The sequence below is a fragment of the Pelophylax lessonae genome (genome assembly GCF_965119305.1).
Source record: "Pelophylax lessonae genome assembly, chromosome: 4".
Classification (NCBI taxonomy): domain Eukaryota; kingdom Metazoa; phylum Chordata; class Amphibia; order Anura; family Ranidae; genus Pelophylax; species Pelophylax lessonae.
The window spans coordinates 444,744,733-444,770,206 of NC_138771.1; the positions used below are offsets into that span (position 1 = coordinate 444,744,733).

The following is a 25,474-nucleotide window of genomic DNA, read 5'->3' on the forward strand; positions in this document are numbered from 1 at the left end:
ATCTAAAACAATGCAGAGCTTATTAACAATGTTCATATAAAAGAACATCTGGGTAGCAATGACCATAACATGATTTCATTAATGTTAGCTGTAAGCAAAAAACACATACAGGAAATACAAAAACACTTAAGTTTAAGAGAGCAAATTTTCCAAGGATGAGGGCTGCTCTCCAGGATTTAGACTGGGAGGGAATATTGGCATCGATGAGCACAGAACAGAAATGGGAATTTTTCAAAAAGACTTTATGCAAACTCACTGCAAAGTATATTCCCATGGGTAATAAAGTTTAAAAGGCTAAAAATAAAACCTATGTGGCTCACAGCAAAAGTTAAAAAAGTTATAGATAAAAAGAAAAGAGCTTTATAGAAAATATAAAAATGAGGGAACGCTATCATTGTTTAAATGGTTACAAAGAATATAACAGAATATGTAAAAAGGAAATAAGGGACGCAAAAATTCCAAATGAACGACAGATTGCAAAAAATAGTAGGACAAACACCAAAAAATTCTTCAAATATATTAACAGTAAAAAGGTTAGGTCTGAGCATGTAGGCCCTTTACAAAATAATCAGGAGTGGGTGACTGGGGACAAAGAGAAGGCAAATTTATTAAATACTTTCTTCAGCTCTGTATATACAAAGGAGCATGGGGGAGCTCATGACCATAATGAGGACGGTATTGACACAGCCCCAAACGATCCACAATGGCTCAAAAGTGATTGGTCCAGAAATATTTAGACAGAATAAGGGTGGATAAAGCACCTGCCCAGATGGCATCCACCCACGCATCCTAAAATAATTGAGCGCTGTAATTTCTAAGCCTTTGTTTCTAATTTTTAGAGACTTGTTAAGATCTGGAATAGTACCACTGGATTGGTGTAGGGCCAATGTGGTGCCTGTATTTATAAAGGGATCAAGGTCTTTGCCAAGTAACTATAGACTGTTAGTTTAACTTCTATAGTCGGGAAGATGTTGGAGCATTTAATAAAAGACCACATAGATGAGTTACTGCTGGAAAAAAATATTTTAAGCAACAGACAGCATGGATTCATGAAAGACAGAAGTTGTCAAACAAACCTGATTTATTTTTATGAGGAGGTAAGTAAAACCTTGGACAGAGGGGTGGCTGTGGACATAGTATACTTGGATTTTGCAAAAGCCTTTGACACAGTTCCCCACACCCGGCTAATGTGTAAGGTAAAGTCTACTGGCTTGGAAAGATCAGTTTGTAATTGGATAGAAAATTGGCTTAAAGATAGAATTCAGAGCGTAGTGGTTAATGATTCTTACGCTGAATGGTCTAAAGTTATCAGTGGTGTACCACAAGGTTCATTGTTGGGACCCTTACTTTTTAATATCTTTATAAACGATATATGGTCTGTGATTAAAAGTAGCATTTCAGTCTTTGTAGATGACACCAAGCTTTGCAGTGGAATAACTTCTTTACAGGATGTCTCCAACTTACAAGCTGACCTCAATGCACTGTTTCATTGGGCAACTATGTGGCAAATGAGGTTTAATGTTAATAAATGTAAAGTTATGCACTCGGGGGCTAAGAATATGCATGCATCATACATCCTAGGTGGAGTAGAACTGGGGGAATCCATAGCGGAGAAGGATCTGGGTGTTCTGGTAGATCATAAGCTTAATAATAGCATGCAATGCCAAGCTGCTGTTTCCAAAGCAAGCAAAGTCCTTTCTTGTATTAACAGAGGCATGGACTCCAAAGAGAGATATCATTTTGCCCCTGTACACATCATTAGTAAGACTTCATCTGGAATATGCAGTTCAGTTTTGGGCACCAGTTCTTAAAAAGGATATCGGGGAACTGGAGAAAGGGCAACAAAACTGATAAGAGGCATGGAGGACCTCAGCTATGAGAAAAGATTAGAGGAACTGAATTTATTCTCTCTTGAGAAGAGGAGATTAAGGGGGGATATGATCAATGTATAAATACATAAGGGGTCCATATAGTGAAATTGGTGTTGAGTTGTTCACTTTAAGGTCAACACAGAGGACAAGGGGGCACTCTTTACGTCTAGAGGTAAACAGATTTCGTCTCCAAATACAGAAAGGTTTCTTCACCGTAAGAGCTGTGAAAACGTGGAATAGACTCCCTCCAGAGGTGGTTCTGGCTAGCTCACTAGATTGCTTTAAAAAAGGCCTGGATTCTTTCCTAGGTGTACATAATATAAATGGGTACTAAATTTTTTTTTTAGGTAAAGTTGATCCAGGGAATATCCGATTGCCTCTCGGGGGATCAGGAAGGAATTTTTTTCCCCTGCTGTAGCAAATTGGATCATGCTTTGCTGGGGTTTATTTTCGCCTTCCTCTGGATCAACAGCGGGTATAGGATTGTATATATGGGATTGTATGGTTGAGTTTTCAATACTGGTTTTTTCTTTTTATTTTTTTGATTGAACCGGATGGACTTGTGTTTTTTTTCAACCTGACTTACTATTTAAGTACTATGTAAATACGTATACGAAACTATGTTTTTTATGGCATCAGGATCTGGGAATAGGGTTTCTGAAAGTTGGAAGCCGTGGGCAACATGGTATGACAAGCATAAAGATACACTTTAATGCAATTGTATAATTTGTTATACTTGTCTAAAGAGACAAACTATGAATGCCGGCATTCTTGGTTTTGACTCCAATTGTTTCTTTGTTCCTTGAGTTAGTTGAAGTATGGTTATCCCCTTAGTTTTAGAACTTAGGACACTCAAAATTCTAAATGCGGGCTGAGGTACCCCTGGTACGGTCATTTGGAATTGTCAAGATAAGGACCATGCTCCAGCCCAGTTGTTCTCTTTTCTTTTTCTTTATTTTGTTTGTATTTTATGTTCTATGAGTATCACAGATGCATTGCCTGTATGTTTTTCCTTTTGTTCTTTTCCCTTGTCAAATACTCAATAAGGATTTATTGAACATAAAATTAACCTATCCCCTGCAAAGTCCCAATAATAAGAAGTAGCACAAAAATTATAAAAACCCTAACCCCACCAATTCAACATGTTTCATCCATACAAGGACTTTGTCAGGAATAAAGGGCACTAACAGAAGAAATGAGACCAACTCGTAGAGGTTATTACAACTTCTGTTTCAAGTGTTTTTATGAATTGTTTTGAAGAGAAAACAAGAAAAACACTTGTTAGTGAACAATCCTCACATGCTCTGTGCATATGACAAAGAAGGTAAATAAATAGGAGGAAGATGTGGGGGGAGGCCATATCAAATGGGTTGGCTCTACTAAAAGGTCCCAAATCACATACAGATGTGAAGAACAAAGGTCTGATGATAAGCTGTATATGGAAACTCAATAACATCTGACTTGTGGTGCTCTTGGGTCCCTTCACACAGATGCCATTTTGATGTGCTTTGAATGAATTCCCATTGACTTACAATGGAACATGCCTTCTGGTGCGCTTTTGAAAAACTGCACCATTGATACAGCATGCAGTACTTAGCAAAGCGCAGCACACCTGCAGTGTAAACAGTTACATAGGAGTTATTAGTGAATAGTTTTTATGTACTTATGTCATGATGGAAAAGCACACCAGTGAGAAAGGGGCCTTATGCTGCCATCTCTGAAATATATACTCAGCTAGTTCCCAAGCAACTAACAGCTCTGACCCATTTCTGTATCTGCCAAAAGCTTTACAAATGGTTTGAAAAATATTGATGTACATGCTGCTTTCATGCAAACTGAAACCTGTGTGAACAAGGCCTAAGAGCTGGTTCACACCAGAGGCGGAGGGACTGCATTGGGTGGCTATTCCAGCGCAGGATCATGGTAAAATGCCCTGTCTCCTATGTGCCTAGCTCACACCACTGCGTTGCTGTGTGGCCACAGTGAGCTGAAAGAAAACAGTACTGTGTGCAGTATTGTTTTTTCAGCGCAGCATGAGGTAATCCACTGCCTCACACCAGGCAGCCAGCAAATTAACTTTATAAAAAGAAAGAAAAAAGGAAACAGTGCTTCCGCCTAGCTCAGTGCATCATCACTGCACTGATCTCAGCTGGATGGCATCACACACTAGTCATTACGCTTAAATGAAAAATAACCCAGTAAGATTCTGGCGTTACAAAAGTCTCTGGTCGAACGGACTGTTTAAAATAGGTGTAATAAAAGTCTGCTGTCAAGGGCAGATAGAAATGTGCACTTAGAATGAGGCAGCCATCCTCAGAGTGTGTCCAGAAGCTCTGTAAGACATATGGAAAGCAAGGAGGGGGGAGGCACCACTTAGTGTAGTATTAGACTGTAAACATTTATTGTGTAAGTTTAAGAACACTTACAGGAAAGAAAAGCAATTCAAGCCCATCATAAGATGTGTGGTTCCGATGTTTGTAGTGGTCCTGCGAGCTTCACAATTACCCCGAATGCCAAGAGAAGGTTGTTGGTGTCTGGATGTTCAGCAGTGAACCTCCACGCTAACCAGCGTGGAACACAGAGGTGGAATGACGTCACCGGAGTCTCCGCCTCCTTGTGTGATAGTCCGTTATCCAGACTTTTGCCCCACAGTGACGTCATTTCCGCTTCCGCTTTCCACGCTGGTTAGCGTGGAGGTTCACTGCTGGACATCCAGACACCAACAACCTTCTCTTGGCGTTCGGGGAGATTGTGAAGCTCACAGGACCACACATCTTATGTCAGGCTTGAATTGCTTTTATTTCCTGTAAGTGTTCTTAATATTCTTGTACAATAAAGGTTTAAAATCTAATACTACACTTAGTGGCGCCTCCCCCCTCCTTGCTTGCCACATTGAGCTCAAGTGCAACGGTGGGTGTGAACTAGTTTTAGGAACTGCATCTTACCTGGATTCAAACACCATTAACAAAATTAATTAAACCTGAACAAACTCCTTAGACCCACCTTAAGTGCATCAGTTTCAATGAGCAATGGTGATGCAACTATTCTAATTGTACCTGATTAATTGTTCTATGCTTCGATCATTTATACTTTAGATGGAATACTACTGTATGTCCTCTGGTTTCTGTTACTTATTTCCACCATGGAATTATGTATCCAACACTCATACCACAGTCCCATTCAGACATGACTACAATATTTTTGTAAGTTTAGTTTAATTCCCAAACCTAATTTACACATTCAATCTTTTTCAACTTTTCAGTTTTCTGGAGTTGATAGCATCCTCTTTATGATCCTACTTATATCTGTCACATTTTAATTAGCAAAAGTGCATCTGTTTTAACACAAAAGTGCCTATGAACAAGTTGTTCAAGTGTAACACGTTGTCTGAGGGGAACATCATAGAAAGGCAATGTTTATATTATACAAGACGTGTGGAGTATACAATGTACAGCATAGTGGATTAGTGTGGAGTGTAGAACATACCGGTAAGTATACATAGTCAAGTGGTGTTTAGTACAGAAAATATCACCCCTAAAACAAAATTATTTGTGTCAACAATCAGTGTCCTGCAACATAATTTTGAGATATATACAATTTAGCTTGGTGTCAAACCACATACCAATCTAGTAGAATGGTACTGGTCAACCTTAACTAACCCCTATGAACTGTGGTAGCTGTTGCTCTTCTAGGTCTTAAGCCATAAAGCCCAAAGTTGCAGTTTTACATTAAGTTAATAGAATGTTTAGATGGTTCTATAATATTAAATACTGACTTTGTTATATTGATATTATACTATCAACTGTAAATATGCATGCCTATCAATGTCTTTCTAGTTGAAATCTTTTAAATAAATTTGGTGAAAATAAAAGCAATAAAGGAACAAATAATTGTTCTTCTGCCAACAGATGTCTAAATCTTGGTAATATTCACTCGCCTGATTGGACAAGTTTTCCACAATTCTCGGAAATTGCTTTATTTGTGCCAGATATTGGTTAATTTCTAGACATTCGCCTAAGAACAATGTATTTTCCCACCACCCGTCTCCAGAATTACTTCACATGAAGTTGTACTTCTAGCTGATAACCTTCCAGAAAATATCTGTATAGCGCAGATTTATCTTCATTTTAGCAGTTAGGTTGTAAACACATGTTTATTCTCCCAAAAGTAAAAGCTTTAAAAATTATTTTCATTATTAAAATTTTATTCACAGGACACTGGTGAGTTTAATATCACAGGCCTCGGTTGCACGATCTCCCTGCAATATTTTGTGCCTCTAATGCCTATGGAAGACCATAACAAAGGCATTAGATCCTCACAGCTTTTTTTTGCAGTTAGTTTTTTCCATAATAAAGAAAATTCATTCCAGAAAGTTTAATATTCACCCCTACTGAAGAAGTCAAACGTGTTAAATGTATGACGTAACGCGTATAGGGGGCAGAGATCTTCAGTCAGGCGGGACTCGGCGGCCAGCTCCAGTTACAGACATATGAGGAAAGCCCCCACAGCTCTATGTGCCGATTTTGTGAGTGGAACATTGATATTGTATTGCAAATAAATACATTTTATACAGAGAGCACTAGATTTCTCCCTCTTTTTTCAAATACGTTATGAGTTTGGTGATAGCCATATGAGTGGAGACTAGCCCTGTTATTCAAAGATTCCAGATACGGTAATGTGGCTCATTATATCCCCTCAGGCGAACAGCTGATGAGACCTTGTGGTGAAACACAGGTCTAACCTTACAGATGAGAGCCCATCCATGTGTGGTGAAGGAAGCATGAGCACTTTCTTAAACACATTTTTCTGCCAAGTCTTGCACCCTTGGATTTGAAGAAATTATTTATGAATTTTTTATGAACTTTATAAGGACATTATTTATTAGCGCACTTTATGAGTGATTTGTTTACACTAATATTGAATGTACATTTTTAAAGCATGTTGCACATTTTTATAGCACCCTAATATATTGTATGCACTTTATGGTTTAGCATATTTTGCACAATTATATTGTAAATTATGTGTGTGTAGAGCTGTACTATTGGATGGATTTATGATTTTTGGGATTTGCAGTGATAAGCATAGGCTGTAATAGCGGCTACATTTGATATATTATTTACACATATATTATTTACAGATTTTATAATTTTCCTTGTTTGATTTCTTCAGTGTTGTCACATTAAAAGATATAATAAAATATTTACAAAAATGTGAGGGGTGTACTTACTTTTGTGCGATACTGTATGTGAATATAAGTGACGGAATAAAGTGGACTGTACATACTATTCTTGTATCAAAAATATGTGACGTGCTAGGAAATAGAAAAGGAAATAAAGGGGGTGAATAAATGAGGACAATTGGGATTGGGCAACACAATAAGTGGGTCTCTCTCCTGTCCCCTCTCTGTTGAGGGAGGATCATCACGTCTGCATTGTCCGCAGTCTGTAATAAGGATTTGTACTCAGAGGTAAAGGAAAACTCCTCAGATTATACAATATTTTCCAATATCTACCAAAAATAATAAAAAACAAAGCGACTATTTGTAAATGGGTTACTAATGTACCCCTTTGGTCACTTGCCCACTCACTAATCATGTAAAAAGTGGGGCTCTATGGTCAACCCACAGCATACACAAAAATGGCAGACAGAAAGACAATCTGCCAGAAAAAGACCATGTAACTGAGCCTCCAGTTACTCAAAATTTTCCGATATCTATTTTTGGAGTCTGTCTGCGGCAAGTAGATTTTTCCATACCTTTAATTTTATTCACTTTGGTTATCCACATGGCTATTGGGGGAATGCACTGTTTCCAGCATCTCAGGATGCAACTTCTAGCTGCATTGACCAGGTGTGGAAATACAGATCTCATATATGTATATATGTTTAGGGTTAGTGTTGTAGTGTAGTAAAAAAAAATCCTGATCAGAATAGGGTAATCTGTAAATCTTTGCGAAACTGAATGGACCTTTGATCAAAAATGTTGGAGGAAGGGATATGCCCAAATTATATGTAAGAATGTTCCTATAACATTTGTCCAAAGTTGCACGGTGGAGCGTGTGGGGGGTTTTGTACCATTGGGACAGAATTTTAAAGCTGTATTCTTGTTATGTCATGCAAATAGACACTTTATGAGTGAAATATTTGATCCTTTCCCGTTGTTCTGGGGACACCTGGAGATGAGGGTCAGATTACCATTTTGCAAGATAAGGTAGGATAACATTTTCGGGTAGGGCATTAGGCATGTTTTACATAATCGATACCCCCGTGTCTAAGTGGGAACTGGAGTTCACATTATTTTTAAGATTGAGTAAGAGGTCTAGAGAATGAAGGTGGGGGAGAAAGGAAGGGAGAGAGAGCAAGGGAGCGAGCAAGCAAAGGAAGTGGGATAATTTAGTGAGCCCCCATATTCCGACATGTGAGAGGTGTTGGTCTGCGGTAATTGTCTCAACGTAGGGTATTGATGGGTTGGGAGAAAGGAGAGGGCATGGATCATCTTACGCTGGGGTCTTCTATCCCAGGCAGGGTGCCAATGATAGGGTAAAGGAGAAATGGGGATGGAGAGACAATACCCTTGTTAACAAAATTCCTGCATCAGAGAGATGTTAGTATGAGCTTCTTCAAATTCCACCTATTGTTTCAGTGAGTCATGGTGGCACCAGTAAATCAACCTTGTAAGTTAAAAGAGGAGTAGTATAGCTGTCTGCTATACTACACACCTGTTTGGATCATGCTCTCTCACCCAGGATTCAGAATGTCCTTTCAGGCACATTCAGCACCATTTTTGATTTTTAATGGGGACCCCACTCCCATGGCAGTCTATCCACCCTTGTTTGTGTTGGTTTCATGCCGCTGGCCACTGCCACAGCTCCCGGAGATGAGTCCCCCACCATGTCTTCGGCTTCCAGCACCTCATTTGGAAACTTTAGCTGACCTGTACAAGCCTATTTACCCTGCATCGGCTCCTGATGAGTGGAAAAAACCCACGAAACGCGTAGAGCCCTTTTCGATGCTACGCAATTACCACTATCTGATATATTACTTGTTCATACAACCATTATTTATCAATGCATCTTAACAGCGAAGTCTAGGTCTATTTAGAACACCCACAACACGATGGTGTGGCGATATGTCTTAGTGTATATATATATGTACTATGTGCGATTAATGAGCAATACTATTTATTCATTGTATTTTGAAACGACTCAATATGTGTATATGTACCAATATTTTATACATTGATTTTCTACATCACGTTATAGCTGTGTGCTTCATTCAAGTCCAAAACCTCCCTCCTCTTATCTGAACCAGGGATGGAGGCATATGAACCTACCCAGTCATTGCTTCATTTAAAGTCCCACATATCCGCCCTTTTTTTGAACCTTGTAAGGTAGCAAGCCACATAGAATAGTGATACATCTGGTACTGGAAAAACATCCCCCCCGCCCCCGTCTTTGTGCAGTGTAAGTATGGACCATTTCAGTCTCTATGGTTTGTGAGAAAACAGGAACTGGATAAAAGTACAGTGTGCCATCAAAGCACTGTTTCTACCGAACCATGCAACATGTCTTTGGTGTAAATTTAACCTAGTAGGTTTGTGCTATGTCATTTGGGATGTTTGTCCCTAAGTATCCAATGACAGAGTCCGCCCATTTAAAAGTAAAATTGCCTTTGAAGGGATGGGCCACACGATTAGGTAAAGAAATGTTCAAGGCTTCCGACAGGGAGAACTCTGTCATCAGATTTGGAAGTCATATGGTCGGATTGGTAACATAAAACAACAGATCGTATAGATCATGTATGCAGCCACTTGTTGAGGTTTAAAGCCAGAACCAAACCCCCCCACTGATATTAAGGTTTGTCCTCATACATTAGGGAAGTTCTAGGGTAAGAATGAAAATTGGGGGGGGGGCAGGATAGATGGAGCAGCCCTTATTGTACTGTTTTAGATTTCAAAAGGCTGGAAGGCTGGGAGAACAGTTAATTGATCTTGACTTGTGCCAACAGCCTTGAGTAAATAGTCAATGATTTTTTGGATTGCTGTGGTGATGTACGGTATGCTGGATTATGCCCACCGGATGGACCGTTTAGATCTTAGTAAATCGTTTCAGGGTTACATGGGCCCCTAGATCAGGGTTACATGGGCCCCTAGAGAACCCTGCCTCGTGTCTTGATTGCTATTGAACCTTGAACTTCTTGCTCCTCCCATGAACTTCCTATAAAAGCCTTGCCTCTGCACTTTCTGTCCCCAGATTATTGTGGTCTGATCCTGCATTCTACTTGAGCTACTTCTATTGCTGTTTGGAAAACGACTTTGACTTGTGACTCCTGCACCAAACTTGGCATGTGACCCCAACACAGAATATTGGTCTAGTAATTCAGACTTTCCTACCTCTAGCAGAACTGAGAACTGAGCTTGCCTGACGTTGTTGGCAATTGGTCTACACTCATTACAGGTATTCTCCTAACAGAATAATCTGTCCACAACATGGCAACTCGACAAATCCTGAGTGAAAATGTTGTTTCACTAACTGAGGTTGTTCAAGACTTACAAAAACGAGTGTAAGAGGTACAAGGAGAAGTAATTGAATTGCGAACACTACTTGCGCAGCAACGTCAACAAACAGCTACTAACAGTGATTCAAACCGCTTCCCTTTGCCTGATAAATGGGGATCCTAAACTCTATAGCAGCTTCCTGAATCAATCAGCCCACTGCACTTTCAGCTGCAACCTTACTGATTTGTAACCCCATGCTCCAAGACAGGCTTTATTATATCTTCCCTGCAGGGACTGAGAGGAGCAGAAAGCGGGATTAAGAGAGCCCAGTGACTTATGCAATGGGACTGACTTTCTGACTTTCCCAGATCTTCCAATATGGAGCTTTGACCGCATCAAGGTGACATTTCATATTACTGCGGGTCTGAAGTGATTCGGGACCCATGAAGTATGGGACTTTTCCCTGATCTGGGCTGAGGTGAGGTAAGATTACCGCAAGTATTATGCACAGCAGAGTTGCCATAATACTACATATGTTGTTCACTTTTACTACATTATATGCAATCATCCTGGAGCTTACCCCCTCAGCTGGTATTCAGACACAGGTCGAAGCATCTGTTGGCATTAATGTGAAATATTTTACCATAGACTTTTACTTTCTCGTTGAGAAATTACATATGAACTCATACATCTACCTCATATGGTTCTGCCATTACATCAATAGGCATTATTCATCAGCCATTTATGATGGACCAATTTTGGGTTAAGTACAACATTTTTGCACATCGTCCACTGCATCCGGACGCTGTATAGTGATTTTTTGTTTTTTCTCTTTGTGTTTTTGTCTGCGCAGCCTAGTTCATGTTTTGTGTTGTCTGTTTTGTGTGGTGATAAACGCTAGGTGACTGGCTGACTGTCCTATTTGTATACTGTGACCTGTATTGTAGTCACTATTTGACACAATAGGCTTTTTATATTTTTTATAATAAAATTGGGCACCTATAGCATCATTACCTGTCTAACTTGTCAATATATTAACCAATTTTTGTACCTCTTGGGAGTCTCACCCTCCAGGTGTACATTTGTACAGTTGTTTTTCACTTTATTAGATCTGTTCGTTGATGAAGCCATGGCATGGGTTTCCCCATACTTGGAGCAGGACAATGGGATTCTAGGAGATTGAGGGGTTTGTGACAACCATGAATTCAATTTTCAATGATCCGAATCGCAGTGCAACTGCTGAAACATTTTTACTGAACTTGCGCCAAGGGAGACGTCCTGTTACTGAATATGTTGCCAAATTTCGTCCATGGGTAACTGATACCACTTGGAACGACCGTGCAAAGTGCTTTCACTTTAGAAAAGGACTTTGAGAATATAAAAGATGAACTATCCAAAACAGATATGCTCAATGGTCTTTATTAAATTAAGCATTAAGTTCGATAGACGATTTATAGAGAAATGATTTGAGAAACAAAGATCTGTTGACTTTAGTTCCTCGTTAAATCTTCAACCAATGGCTAAATCGTTTGTCAGCTATGAACCTGAACCCGAACCTATGCAGATTGGAGCTCTCAGCTTTGCTGAAAAGAGACGCAGAAATGAACAGAATCTTTGCCTCTTTTGCAGGCAGTCAGATCATTACGGCCTGGTCAAAGAGAATTGTCCGCTTCTAGGGAGCAATCGGTATCCATTACACAACCCTTGTCTTCCGTAACATCAGGAGAGAAGGAGATTGTCTGTCATCATCCACATTTTATTTTAAGCATCACGCTTAAAAAGAAAGACCAGTTACTCTCCACCTGGGCAATGCTGGATTCCGGGGCTGATGGTAACTTCCGGAGTAATCACTCATGAGACCATTCCTCTGCAGTTAAGTATCAAGCCTGGACCCCAATATCTTTCAGTCTGATTTCTTCTCCTCAGTTTCCTGTTATCTTAGGAATTCCATGGCTATCAATCCACAATGCCACTATTGACCGGCAGGCCAGAAACCTGGCCTTTCCTTCTCAACATTGTGAGTTACAGTACATTGCCAAAAAAAGAGACATCACGATTATCACTATTATCGGCGTGACATTGACTAACCTGGAAAAATTGCCTCCTCAATACCAAGACTCTAAAGACATTTGTGGTAAGAAAAATGGTGACCAATTACCACCCCACCGGGCACATGCTTGCCCAATAGAGCTTGTACCAGGGGCCCCAATTCTTTTTGGTCGCCTCTACAATCTTTCTGAACCAGAACTGAAAGCGTTAACGGACTTTCTACAAGAGAATCAGGCAAAGGGGTTTATCCATCCCTCAACCTCTCCTGCTGGTGCCCTGCTATACTTTGTTGAAAAAAAAGATGGAACCCTGAGCCCATGCATTGATTACAGAGAATTAAATAAAATGACAGTCAAGAATCGTTACCCAGTTCCATTAATTCCAGAACAATTAGAGAGACCAAGAACAGCAAAGATTTTCACCAAGCTTGATCTGCAGGGTGCATATAATGGGATTTTTGTACTTACCTTAAAATCCATTTCTCTGAGCTCATCGACGGACACAGCGCTCCATAAATCATAACTTCTGGGTTATATTGCCTCCTCCAGGAGAAGGACAAGGCAGAACAAAAAACACCTGGCTACGCCCATGGGCCATCCTCAGCTTGGTATATAACCCCCCTCTCTGCTCTAGGAAATACGTTTCGTAGTAAGCAGTATTAGAAGTATCGAAACTCCATAGAGGGGTGGGTGCTGTGTCCGTTGATTAACTCAGAGAAATGGATTTTACGGTAAGTACAAAAATCACATTTTCTCTTTTGTTCATTGACGGACACAGCGCTCCATGAATCATAACTATTGGGATGTTCAAAAGCAGCGCCAAAAAGAAAATGCGAGGTGGGGAAAATAACCCAAGGCTAAATATAAGAGCCTTTAACTAGGACACAGGAGCCTTAACCAGGTCACAGGAGCCCCATCTGAAAAAATAAAATTTTAAAGAAAAACACCCCTCCAGAGTGAACAGCCCTTCCTAAACAGCAGCCTGCAAAACTTTGCGGCAAAAAGAAGCATCCGCAGATGCCAAAGCATCTACCTTATAGAATTTTATGAATGTATGCACCGACGACCAAGTGGCCGCCTTTCAAACTTGCGATTATAATGCCCGATGACGGAAGGCCCAAGAAGCACTCAGCGCCCGAGTAGAATGCATCGTGACAGGGAAAGTTGGAACCTGACCTTTAGTGGAATAGGCCTGAGTCACCTTCTGTCTGATCCATTTGGAGATGGCAGCCGAAAAAGCGGCCAGTCCTTTTCTTGGTCCATTCGTAACCACAAAAAGCGAGTCTGACCTCTGAAAGGACTCAGCAGTTGCCAGATACACCTGAATCGCACGAACCACATCCAAGGTAAGCAAAGCAAATTCCTTGGGATGAGCCAGCTTGGGACACAAGAAAGGCAACACAAGGTCCTTGATGGTGTTGAAAGCCAACTTCTGATCAATGCCCTGTTGAAGAAAGGTTAAGATCCGAGCCACAGAAAAGGAATGAGGATGAGCGTCAATCAACTTACACCAAGAAATGTACACTTTCCACGTACAATGTTATATCTTGCTGGAAGACTTCCTCCTCGCCTTCACCATAGTAGGGATCACTGATCCAGACAGACCTCTATTCCTCAGTACCTGTCTTTCAATAGCCAAGTCATTAAAACCACCGACTGTAAAGCAGGATGGTGGATCAGCCCTTGGGACAACTGGTCTTCTCTGAGAGGAAGCCCCCAAGGGACGCTTACGGCCACCAGACTGACTGGAAGATCCTCGCTCTTGATTCCTTGCAGGAAGAAGCCTGAGCCAAGAATGATACTGGCCTTAACGCGGCCCTTGGATGCCTGCGGTGTCTGCCAGAGGAACCCGTGATCTCGCTACGAACCTCTGTATCCTTCTGTGGAGCCGAACCTGCTAAAGGAGTTGCATGTAGGACTGTGCAAACATAACTGTCTTGAAGGTGGATACCACCAGACTCAGAATCTGTATGCAAAATGGGAGAGAGAACTATCTGTCTGACAGCAGCCGCTGAATCACAGCCTGTGGTTCCTAAAGTTTGTCCAGAGGAAGGACCACCTTGGTCAGAATTAGAATCAGACCTAGGTAAATCAATTCCCTGGACAGGGATAGGGGGACCTTCGGTAGTTTGGACATCACCTGAACCTTTGCAGGAATTAATCCGCACAAGTAGACTCAAAAAAGACTGAAAAAGACAAACTTTTTCCCCCTTTCTGGGTACCCCAAAAGAAACATTTTGCGGACCTCCTTGACGCTCACAAAAGAAGTCCCCCCACCCCAATAATGGGTGAGGGCAGACCTTCATGCTGAAGTGGTCTTGTCTGCTGGTCTGGAGAAGCCAGCTCTAGGCTTCCAAGACCAAGGTTGCTTGGAACGTCCCAGGGAAGATTTAAAAGATCTATTTCCACTATTCTCCATCCCAGAAGCACAAAATTATTTTCTATGGGTTAAGAAGGAGGGCCCCGTCTGGGATGAGGCTTCTTCCCTTTCCTTAACTGGGGCAGGAAGGTACTCTCCCCCCCCCATGATACCCTTAATGGTGTCATCCAGGGTAGCCCCAAACAGGCGATCACCTTGAAAAGGCAGATCAATGAGAGCTTTCTTGGAGGCTTAGTCTGCGAACCAATTCTTAAGCCACAGTAGGCGCCTAATCACCGCCAATTAAACCAAAGGTTTGGACAGCACAGGAGCTGTATCCAAAGCTGCATCACAAATAAACTGCAGTCCATGGACCAACTGGTCCGCTAAACCAACATGAGCAGCGGGGACCTGCTCACTCCCCAGGTCCTGGCGCAAAAGCTTGGCCTGTTCAGTTAGGGTCTGAGACCCCAGGGGCTGAGGCAAAGACTGGCCTCAATGCCGAACCAACCATAGTAAACATGCTGCTTGTCAATGCCTCCACTTTCCTGTCAGCCGGGTCCTTATAGGATGGAGATTCCTTTACTGGGATCATGGTTGCTTTATTCAACATGAAAACAGGAGGGTCCACCACTAGTTCACTTTTTTAAAAGTGACTCCTCAAAAGGGTAACATACAGCAAAACGTTTGGGGGCCACAAAGGGCAATTTTGGTTGTTCCCATTCCTTACAGGAAAACCTGTCAAAATAAGGCACATAAGGAAACACCTTTAGAGTACGAGGTGACTTATGCGTACCAAATAACATGTATATTAAAAAAGAATAGCGCAACCATGCAAAATAAATGACTATTAAATATGGAGACAATCCATAAATAAAAATGGGGATTTAGTCCCACCATATGGCCATATCGTGCTCAAGCCCACCACTGCGTCAAAGTACCCCATTATCAGTGGGTCCTACACTATCCATAAAAAAGGGGTGAATCCAGCCTCTCCAACCCTTGGAGACAACACTCCTTGCTGGGATGGATGTGCTAATGCACTACAAAGGACTCCTCCTATATCTACTTGATGGTGGACTCTAATAGAGTACAAGTGTGTGTGGGGGGATGCTCAACCTCAGAAGTCTGGTCAGACCGAATACATAATAAACAAGCAAAAAATTGGGGGAGCAAACCCTGAACATGTATATCTAAAGCTGGTGCAGCTATGGACCAAGCAACATGTATATTAAAAAAGAATAGCGCAACCATGCAAAAGAAATGACTATTAAATATGGAGACAATCCATAAATAAAAATGGGGATTTAGTCCCACCATATGGCCATATCGTGCTCAAGCTCACCACTGCATCAAAGTACCCCATTATCAGTGGGTCCTACACTATCCATAAAAAAGGGGTGAATCCAGCCTCTCCAACCCTTGGAGACAACACTCCTTGCTGGGATGGATGTGCTAATGCACTACAAAGGACTCCTCCTATATCTACTTGATGGTGGACTCTGATAGAGTACAGGTGTGTGTGGGGGGATGCTCAACCTCAGAAGTCTGGTCAGACCGAATACATAATAAACAAGCAAAAAATTGGGGGAGCAAACCCTGAACATGTATATCTAAAGCTGGTGCAGCTATGGACCAAGCAACATGTATATTAAAAAAGAATAGTGCAACCATGCAAAAGAAATGACTATTAAATATGGAGACAATCCATAAATAAAAATGGGGATTTAGTCCCACCATATGGCCATATCGTGCTCAAGCCCACCACTGCGTTTGACCAGACTTCTGAGGTCTTGGAGAGGCTGGATTCACCCCTTTTTTATGGATAGTGTAGGACCCACTGATAATGGGGTACTTTGACGCAGTGGTGGGCTTGAGCACGATATGGCCATATGGTGGGACTAAATCCCCATTTTTATTTATGGATTGTCTCCATATTTAATAGTCATTTCTTTTGCATGGTTGCGCTATTCTTTTTTAATATACATGTTGCTTGGTCCATAGCTTCACCGGCTTTAGATATACATGTTCAGGGTTTGCTCCCCCAATTTTTTGCTTGTTTATTATGTACCAAATAACATAACTACGTCCGTGGCTACATCAGCTGCATCCTCTATTTTTAAAGTCTCACGCACTGCAGTGATAAGTGCGTCTACCAGCGTTTTTTAATTTGCTGCTGCGACCATGGAGGAATAATCCTCACTATCAGATGGATCTGGGGGTGTGATATTAAGCCCCCCTGGAGGTCCATGGCAGCATCAGGCTCAGAATTAGATGAGACAGACTGAGCAGGACAAGGCGTGGAACACTTCCTCCTGGGCTTTTGCCTATACACCACTGCTGCCCAGGACCCTAAGGACTGCAGGACCGCCATCAGTGCAATCAGGAAAGCTGGGGTTCTGAGGGACCTTCCACCTCCATGAGGGGGTCAGTGGGGGAGATTTGACCCTGAGGCTCCATAAGGAAAGGAAGACCTTGCAGTACAAAAACGATCTTTTGGCACCACTAAATGATCCCCTCAAGGTTTAGGGTACCTATCAGCAGAGAGAGAGAAAACAGGGAACCCCAAAGACTCATCCTACTGACTGGAGGAGCGCCGAGAATTCAAACCCAGCATCATCATGGACACCATCCCTGTTCATATGTCTTCGGCATCCCCACGAGGCTTCAGTGATCTCCAGCATCTCCTGGACTAAGGGAAAATGGGCCCCCGTGACATCAATGGGCTACACAAACATAGCCTCCAGCCAGACTAAGGGAAAATGGCCCTGTGACATCATCTGGCTACATAAACATGGCTGCCAGCCGGAGACCAGCCAGATTAACAGAAAATGGCCCCCGTGACATCATTGGGCTACACAAAAATGGCCGCCAGTCAGAGACTAGCAAGGCTAAGGGGAAAATGGCCACCATCAGCTACAGATGCTTAAGCATGCTTCCAGGATCTTCCCTGCTCCCTCTGCAATGCTGCACCCTCTGCAGGGGGACCTCCCTGAAGGTAGGACACATGTTTAGTGTAGACTCTGCTGTGCATCCTGCACTGGGACCCCCCTGCACTATACCCACACTGCAAACAGTAGGGCACGCGCCTAGGGGTCTCCTACACTGGAACTCCTCCAGACTACAAGGCCAGGACACACACTATCCCAGGACCCTTACAGAGTGGGGATAGTTGGGGAGACCCAAGGGGTCTCTGCTGCATCCTCTGCTCTGGGACCCCACCAGACTCCAGGTCAAGATAGGGGGAAAGGGAGTGGGGGAAGCCCAGCTCACTGAGGGATTTAAGGATGGGAGGAGGGAACCTGCAGGCAGGTCTGACTGTCCCTGGAGGTTACCCGCATCCACCCCCAAAAAACGCCAAAAGGGAAGAGGAGGAACTGTACTCACTCTTCAGTGGTGCGGGTAACGCTCCAAACAGAATCGAAGTAGGGGAGCGGTCAGCCAAGGGATCGCTGCGACTCAGACCCAAGCCCAGTCATATGCGACCCTGCGAGACATTTAACTAGCGGGCCAGCCTCTGTCCATGAGGCTATGTCTCAGCTGACCTAGCATGTAGCTGCGGTCTGCACGCACTCACTGGCTGGGCTAGGGGGACCACTGGATCTAGATTATCCAGCCTGTTGAGTAGATCTCCTGAGAGAGAAAAAAAAAAACAAAAAAGATGTAAGGAAGGAGAAAAAAATACTAGGAGCAGAGATCCCAGCTGGGAGCCTAGGTTCTTACTCCTGACCAGACAGATTAAAACTGATTACCTAAAGCAGAGAGGGGGGTTATATACCAAGCTGAGGATGGCCCATGGGCGTAGCCAGGTGTATTTTGTTCTGCCTAGTCCTACTCCTGAAGGAGGCAATATAACACAAGAGTTATGATTTATGGAGCGCTGTGTCCGTCAATGAATGAAAGAGAAAAGAGAATACAAACAGGGGTTTAAAGATAGCTATTAGGCCACAGGCCAATATCCTTTTAATACCATTCACTGCCTAAAGGCTGAGGGCCGTGGCATCCATAGTGCGCATATCCTGTGTTTTGTAGTAAACTGCTTTTTACCTGCAAACAAATGTGCATTTATTATTTTTTGTTAAAAGGTGAACTTATCCTATATGGTGTTCTCTGCGTACAGTGAGCTCATCTAGTGTGGCTTGAGATATAGTCTCCTTATGTAGAGCCTCAAGGTGCTGGATACCTTTCATTAGAGTAGCAAGCCTTTCCACCCTAAATCTTGACCACAGCTTAAAAAAAACTCCCCTTATGTATGTCTTGTGGGCTTCCAACAGTATCATGGCATCGCAATTTGGGGTGTCATTCTGTGTAAAGTATGTTGACAGCTCATTTCGGATTTCAGTCTAAAGTTATGTGTCATGTAGCATCATCTCATTTAGGCGCCAGCACCTCAAGGTATGGCCGATACTGTCATGTCAAGAGACAGAGGCATGATCGGAAATTGTAACAGAGCCAATAGAGGCTGCAGTGTGTTGTGTTTTCAATGTGTTTTTGATGCATTTACATTCATTACCATTCACCCTTAAGTGTGCTCTCCTGGAACCGGTAGAAATAATGCAAAAATCCTGGAATTTTTATACCACAAAAATGTGTATACGTGAATGTAGTCAAACAGAACTAGGAGTTCTAATGCATGTATCTCACCAATGGAATCACCAAGAACTATAAAACACTGAAATTAATTCATTAAACATGTTACTTGCTGATACTGGTGAAATATGTATGTAAGAAATCCCACAGTACAGCAAGGAATGAAACGAAGTACATGTCACCACTGCCTATTCAAACTTTGCAACACTAGACTCTCATATAAGAAGCAGTATACACATGGCCTTTAAAGGACCATTTTTTAGAGCTAACACACAACAGGGAAATAAAAATGTAAAGCTAGAATTAAAGAATGGGGCAGCTGACAATCCCTATAGTATTGGACACTTCTACAACGACTGCCGCGATACTCTGGGTCCCTGACAACTCCTGTTCTGCACAATGAGCAGAGGGAATGCTGGCTAGGCACTGCTGCTCCTTCATATGAATACAAGCCATTCTATGATTGGAAAAGGTGGAGAGGGGGGACAGTGATGTAATAGGACCCAGGTGATTGTGGCAATCACTGTACTAGTGTCAACTACTACAGTAATTGTCCACTTCCCTAGCGGCCTGTCATGTAGGACATACTGTATACTTACATTGGAACTGAATTTTACCTGGATTCAAACACAATTTGCAAAGTTTATTAAAAATGGGCAAATTCATCAAATTCACCTTAATTGCAGGGTTATGAATTTCAGTGATTTTCGAGAATGTATACTTAAGATGGAATACTACAGTATGTTCTATGGTTTCTGTTGTCTGTTTCCACTATGGAACTTTGTATCCACCACTCATACCAGAGTCCCTTTTAGACATGATTACAATGTTTTATAAAAAAATTCTTAGTTTAATTACCAAGCCTGATTTACAACTTCAAGCTCTTGCAACATTTCAGTTTGCTGTTGCTGATGGCATCATCTTAATAAACGTAATCATAAGGATCTTGTGATGGTCACAGGACTCGGAAGATTGAATCAATCACTGTACTAGTGCCAACTGCTACAGTGATTGTCAGTTTCCCTAGTGGCTCCTCAGGCAGGAGAGATGGATACTTACATTGGTCCAAACTGGACTAATATAAGTATGCAAAAAGGATCATATCTGAAATTGAACTTTACAGTATTATACTGTATTCAGTATATCTAAATAAATACTTACCTTACACTTTTCGTTTTGGTAGCCAAACAAAATGTAATACTGCATGTCTTGCATATTACAAAAGTAAACCATTACCTAAGTCTCAAGATCTTTAAATCTGAACCAAAGGCAATAAAATGAATCGTGTAATCCTTTACCATTTTTTTTTAAAAATCATTAAATGCAATTTCTTCAGTATAAATATGTAAAATCTACCTTTATTTTATCTCTCCCAATCTTCTCTACACTAGTACTCCAAGATAAAGGGCCGATATAAGCCAAGTACTCTATATTACATTGATATCATTCTAACACAGGTAGCTTGCTTTCAGTAGCAAAGGAATGACTTTGTTAAGAGTGTTTCTTCTCTCTCATTATGTAATCACTAGGCTGAGGTTAAAGAGGTAACAAAGGCATTGCTCAAAGTGGACTAACAGCCAAACTTTTTTTTTTTTAAGTTCTGGATAGAGTGGGGAATAGTAGACTTTCTGCCAGGTTTTTAATGTTTGTATCCCCACTGGAGATTATTTCCTTTCATTTATTGTCTCATATTGAGCGTTAACAGATCAAGCCAATCACTCGACTATGGAATGCAGAAGATGTGTGAATAATAAAAATAACTGAATAGAATTGCACATATTTTTGACAGGCAAAGCATTTCATATATAGTATATGTATTCTTCAGTCGGATCCAGTTTCTTTTGCTACCAATCACCATACACCAATTAAATCTGTGTTTATTCTGCACAATGGCTTTAGCTAGGCATATCATATTGTAGTTTAGAAACTTGAACACCTGCTTCTGAACTTCTTGAGAAGTGTTTGGGCAGTTGCTAGTTTGTCAAAACAGAATTGTGATGATGTAGCTTTGATGTGATCTTTCATACAGGACTAATCAAAGTGATGGCTAGAAATCACAGATCTTCACCTCAAGTCGCCAGACAGAGGAGGTTAGGAGAAGTGCAGCTGTACTTCAGCAGGGTGTAACGTACATTTACAGCTTATATTTTGTCACATTGTAGCCAAAAACATATAAATTGAAGTTTAAACTTTCAGCGGACATTCGGTTGGTTCGTAACCGTACGAATTTCAATTCATATATGGGATGGATGGATGGTTGTACAAAAGCCAATCTATTGATTTACAACCAGCCTGTCTGTTTTTTCCCAAACCACCAGTGCCGCTGGCAACAATGATCAGTGTATTCTGCTGGTGAGGAAGCATAGTGGGAGTGATTTCACCATCCACCTTGAATGTGCAGATGGGGGGAATAGATTTTTTTTTGTTCAATGCAATGGTTAAATTAATAATGCATGGCCATCTTAAAGCAGAATGGTAATCTGGACCCCCCCCCCCTTCCTTATACTACAAATGGGCTCAGCTGCAGTGTGTTTCTAGGAATTAATACTTAAGCTACTGGTGAAAAACAAAATGTAATTTTTCAGAAACTGTATACTTTTCAAATGTTATATTAAGAAAGATGATGTGGGCATTAATCTTCATTTCCACCTGCTTTTGTAAACTCCTCCTTCACACTACTGCCTGTATACATAATGTTACACTCATATTGTACAGCTGCATGTTGTCCTAACTGGCTTCTTCCCAGGATCTAAAGCTCTATAGTGCAATTCTACATGCTGCAGGTGTTTTGAGCTGTGCTACAATCAAATCGCTTTTATAGTTAGAAAGAACATTATTAAAGCTTTGATTGATTATACTTAAAACAATATACTTGGCACTAAATAAAATTAAACTATATAAAAAGTGTCACAATACATGAAGAAAAACATTTAGTTTGATTTTACATCTTGGTCAATAGGTCCCATTATCAACTGTTTTAAGTCATCTGATGAGGTGTATGACATTTTTTTTTTTTGAAAACAGTGAGTTTATTGAAAAAAAAAAAAGGTTCAGAATAACAACAAATAGTAACATGAACTGTGCATACATATACAGTCAAAACAATACTTGGCAGTATGACTTACATATAGTTAGAAGAAATTAAAAAAGCAAAAATGCAAATATGCAATAGGGCCGTTCGCACATACAGGAGAGTGCCCACAAAGGGTCTCAAATATGAGTATCAGGTGTGTTAAGTACAAGTATCAGACCTTTGGACCCATCTATACCAGATCTTGTTAAATTTGAGTGGGTTACCCCTGTGTTTATACATGAATTTATGGTATGGTAAGATATTATTGACCTCCCACTTCCAGGCACCGAAAGAGGGCGGACACTCCCGCATCCACTGTCTGGCTATCAACTTTCTAGCAAGGAACAGTGTGGTCTGTAGAAAAGTGGTAAGGTGCCTGTTAGTGTCCCCATCAGGGAATATACCCAAGAGGCACTGCCTGGGGGTCAACTGCACTGGGGAACCCATTTTGTCATGTAGAAAGTTGGCGATTTGCTTCCAGTATCCCTGTATTGAGGGGCAACTCCAGAGTAGGTGGAAGAAAGTGCCCACAGCCGTCTTACACATCGGACAGCTCAGGGAGATCCCAGGTCGGTAGCGTGATAGGCCAAGGGGAGTCAGGTGTATGACATTTAATAAACAAACTTATAGTTGTTTCTCTTGAGAAAGATGGCGGATTGGACTACAATCATCAAATTATTTGCACTTCAAAATAACACATTAGATAATGACCAACCAAAGCGAATTTATGGAGGGAAGAGAAGGTGACATACAGGGCAGAAAAGGCATAAAAGTAGCTGACCGAAAAGAAAAAGAAACAGCAGAGCCTGTGCTAACCACATACTGAGAAAAGAGAGCAAGAGATAAGGAGGAAATTACATTACTTTACAGGGAAAAGAAAGGAGGCAGAGCATGAAGTGATCATGGACAAGTGGAAGTGAAGATTGAAGGCATAGAGAAAGTGATCACAGATCAGCAGAAGTGACAAGAAGCAGTGGTGATTTGATTGTGTATAGGGGATAGAGAAGGCTAAGCATTGTGAACCATTGCCTGAATGTGTACAGTGAGGCTTGATAATGGTTGAAGGACAGAGCAAAAGATAGGAGGTATAGTGGGAGCTGACCATAGAAAGCAGATGCAGAGCAAAAACTGATAGTTGATGATGGGTGTAGAGAAGAGAAAAGAGGCAGCCCACCGTGATCCTGGGAAAGGATGCAGTGGTAAACCTGTTCATGGACTGGAAAATGAGTAAGGACAAGGCAGAGAGGGAGCTGATATTAGTCTGGAGGGAAAGTTTACGTATAAAGGTATAATTTTGTGTTCAGTGGTTAAAGAACATAAGAGGCCAGGAAACTAGTATTTAAGGACAGCTTTACATAAAGTAACAGACTTCATCTTTTATATAAAAGATCAGTCATTAGCTGCACATCAAAGGACCAAAAAACAACAAAAAAAAAACAAAAAAACAAATATACTTGGTCATTTTTTAAGCATACAATAAACACTTACATCAAAAGGGAGAATCTCCACTGTTGTGTTGTAAAGCTTATCCTCAGGGTGCTCTATATTTCCACTGCGGAAAAAGAACCTGCAGAAGGAATGTTAAAAAAAAAAAGCATGAGATGAGGAGCCAGACCCTTGCGTCAAAGACGACTACTGTGCTCAAGCTTCATACGATAATATTGGGTGATTACTTCTTAAATTCTAATTAACTTGGTTCCTGTTGAGAGATGCCACATTCATAACTACCACTGTCTGATTAACAGCCAGGTCCCCTATTTTGACACTTTCCAAAATTATCTATGCTTTTGAAAATTGCTTGTTGCAGATAAGCATCTCCTAATTGCTTTAAATACAATAAAGACTACATTATTTCACCAGTTTTCAATTTTACTATACAAAAAAAAAAAAAAACGCTTTGCACTGCTTTAACGAAGAAGCCTGTAAATTGTTGCCCAATTACAGGAAACAACTGAAATGTACATGTACATTTTAATTCAACTAATTATAGAAGTTACAGATAAAGGCATAATGTTAGCATGTGTATATACAGTATCTCACAAAAGTGAGTACACCCCTCACATTTTTGTAAATATTTTATTATATCTTTTCATGTGACAACACTGAAGAAATTACACTTAGCTACAATGTAAAGTAGTGAGTGTACAGCTTGTATAATAGTGTACATTTGCTGTCCCTTCAAAATAACCCAACACACGGCAAATAATGTCTAAACCGCTGGCAACAAAAATGAGTACACCCCTAAGTGACAATGTCAAAATTGGGGCCAATTTGCCACCCCCCCCCCCCCCGGTGTTATATGAATCGTTAGTGTTACATGGGGCAGGTGTAAATGGGGAGCAGGTGTGTAAAATGTGGTGTTATCCCTCTCACTCTCTCATACTGGTCACTGGAAGTAAAACATGGCACCTCATGGCAAAGAACTCTCTATGGATCTTGAAAAAAAAAATGTTGCTCTACATAAAAATGGCTTAGGCTATAAGAAGATTGCCAAGACCCTGAAACTGAGCTGCAGCATGATGGCCAAAACCATACAGTGGTTTAACAGGACAGGTTCCACTCAGAACAGGCCTCGCTATGGTTGACCGAAGAGGTTGAGTGCACGTGCAGCAGTTGTCTTTGGGAAAAAGGGAAACCTGCCAGTGTTCAGACCATACTCCGCACACTGCATCAAATTGGTCTGCATGGCTGTTGTCCCAGAAGGAAGCTTCTTCTAAAGATGATGCACAAGAAAGCCCGCAAACAGTTTGCTGAAGACAAGCAGACTAAGGATATGGATTACTGGAACCATGTCCTGCAGTCTGATGAGACCAAGATAAACTTATTTGGTTCAGATGCCACATTCATAATGGTGTTCAGATGGTGTCAAGCGTGTGTGGAGGCAACCAGGTGAGGAGTACAAAGACAAGTGTGTCTTGCCTACAGTCAAGCATGGTGGTGGGAGTGTCATGGTCTGGGGTTGCATGAGTGCTGCCGGCACTGGGGGGCTACAGTACATTGAGGGAGTCATAAATGCCAACATCTACTGTGACATACTGA

At 41.3% G+C, this 25,474-nt stretch overlaps 1 protein-coding gene across 1 annotated transcript in view; it reads right to left on the reverse strand.

Annotated features, from left to right (window-relative positions):
* MGAT4B (alpha-1,3-mannosyl-glycoprotein 4-beta-N-acetylglucosaminyltransferase B) overlaps positions 1 to 25,474 on the reverse strand; it is an 832,974-nt gene that overhangs the window by 68,878 nt on the left and 738,622 nt on the right. Inside the window, exon 12 of the mRNA XM_082253133.1 lies at positions 23,924 to 24,002. Coding sequence (XP_082109259.1) covers positions 23,924 to 24,002 — 79 coding nt within the window. The remainder of the gene's footprint in view (positions 1 to 23,923; positions 24,003 to 25,474) is intronic.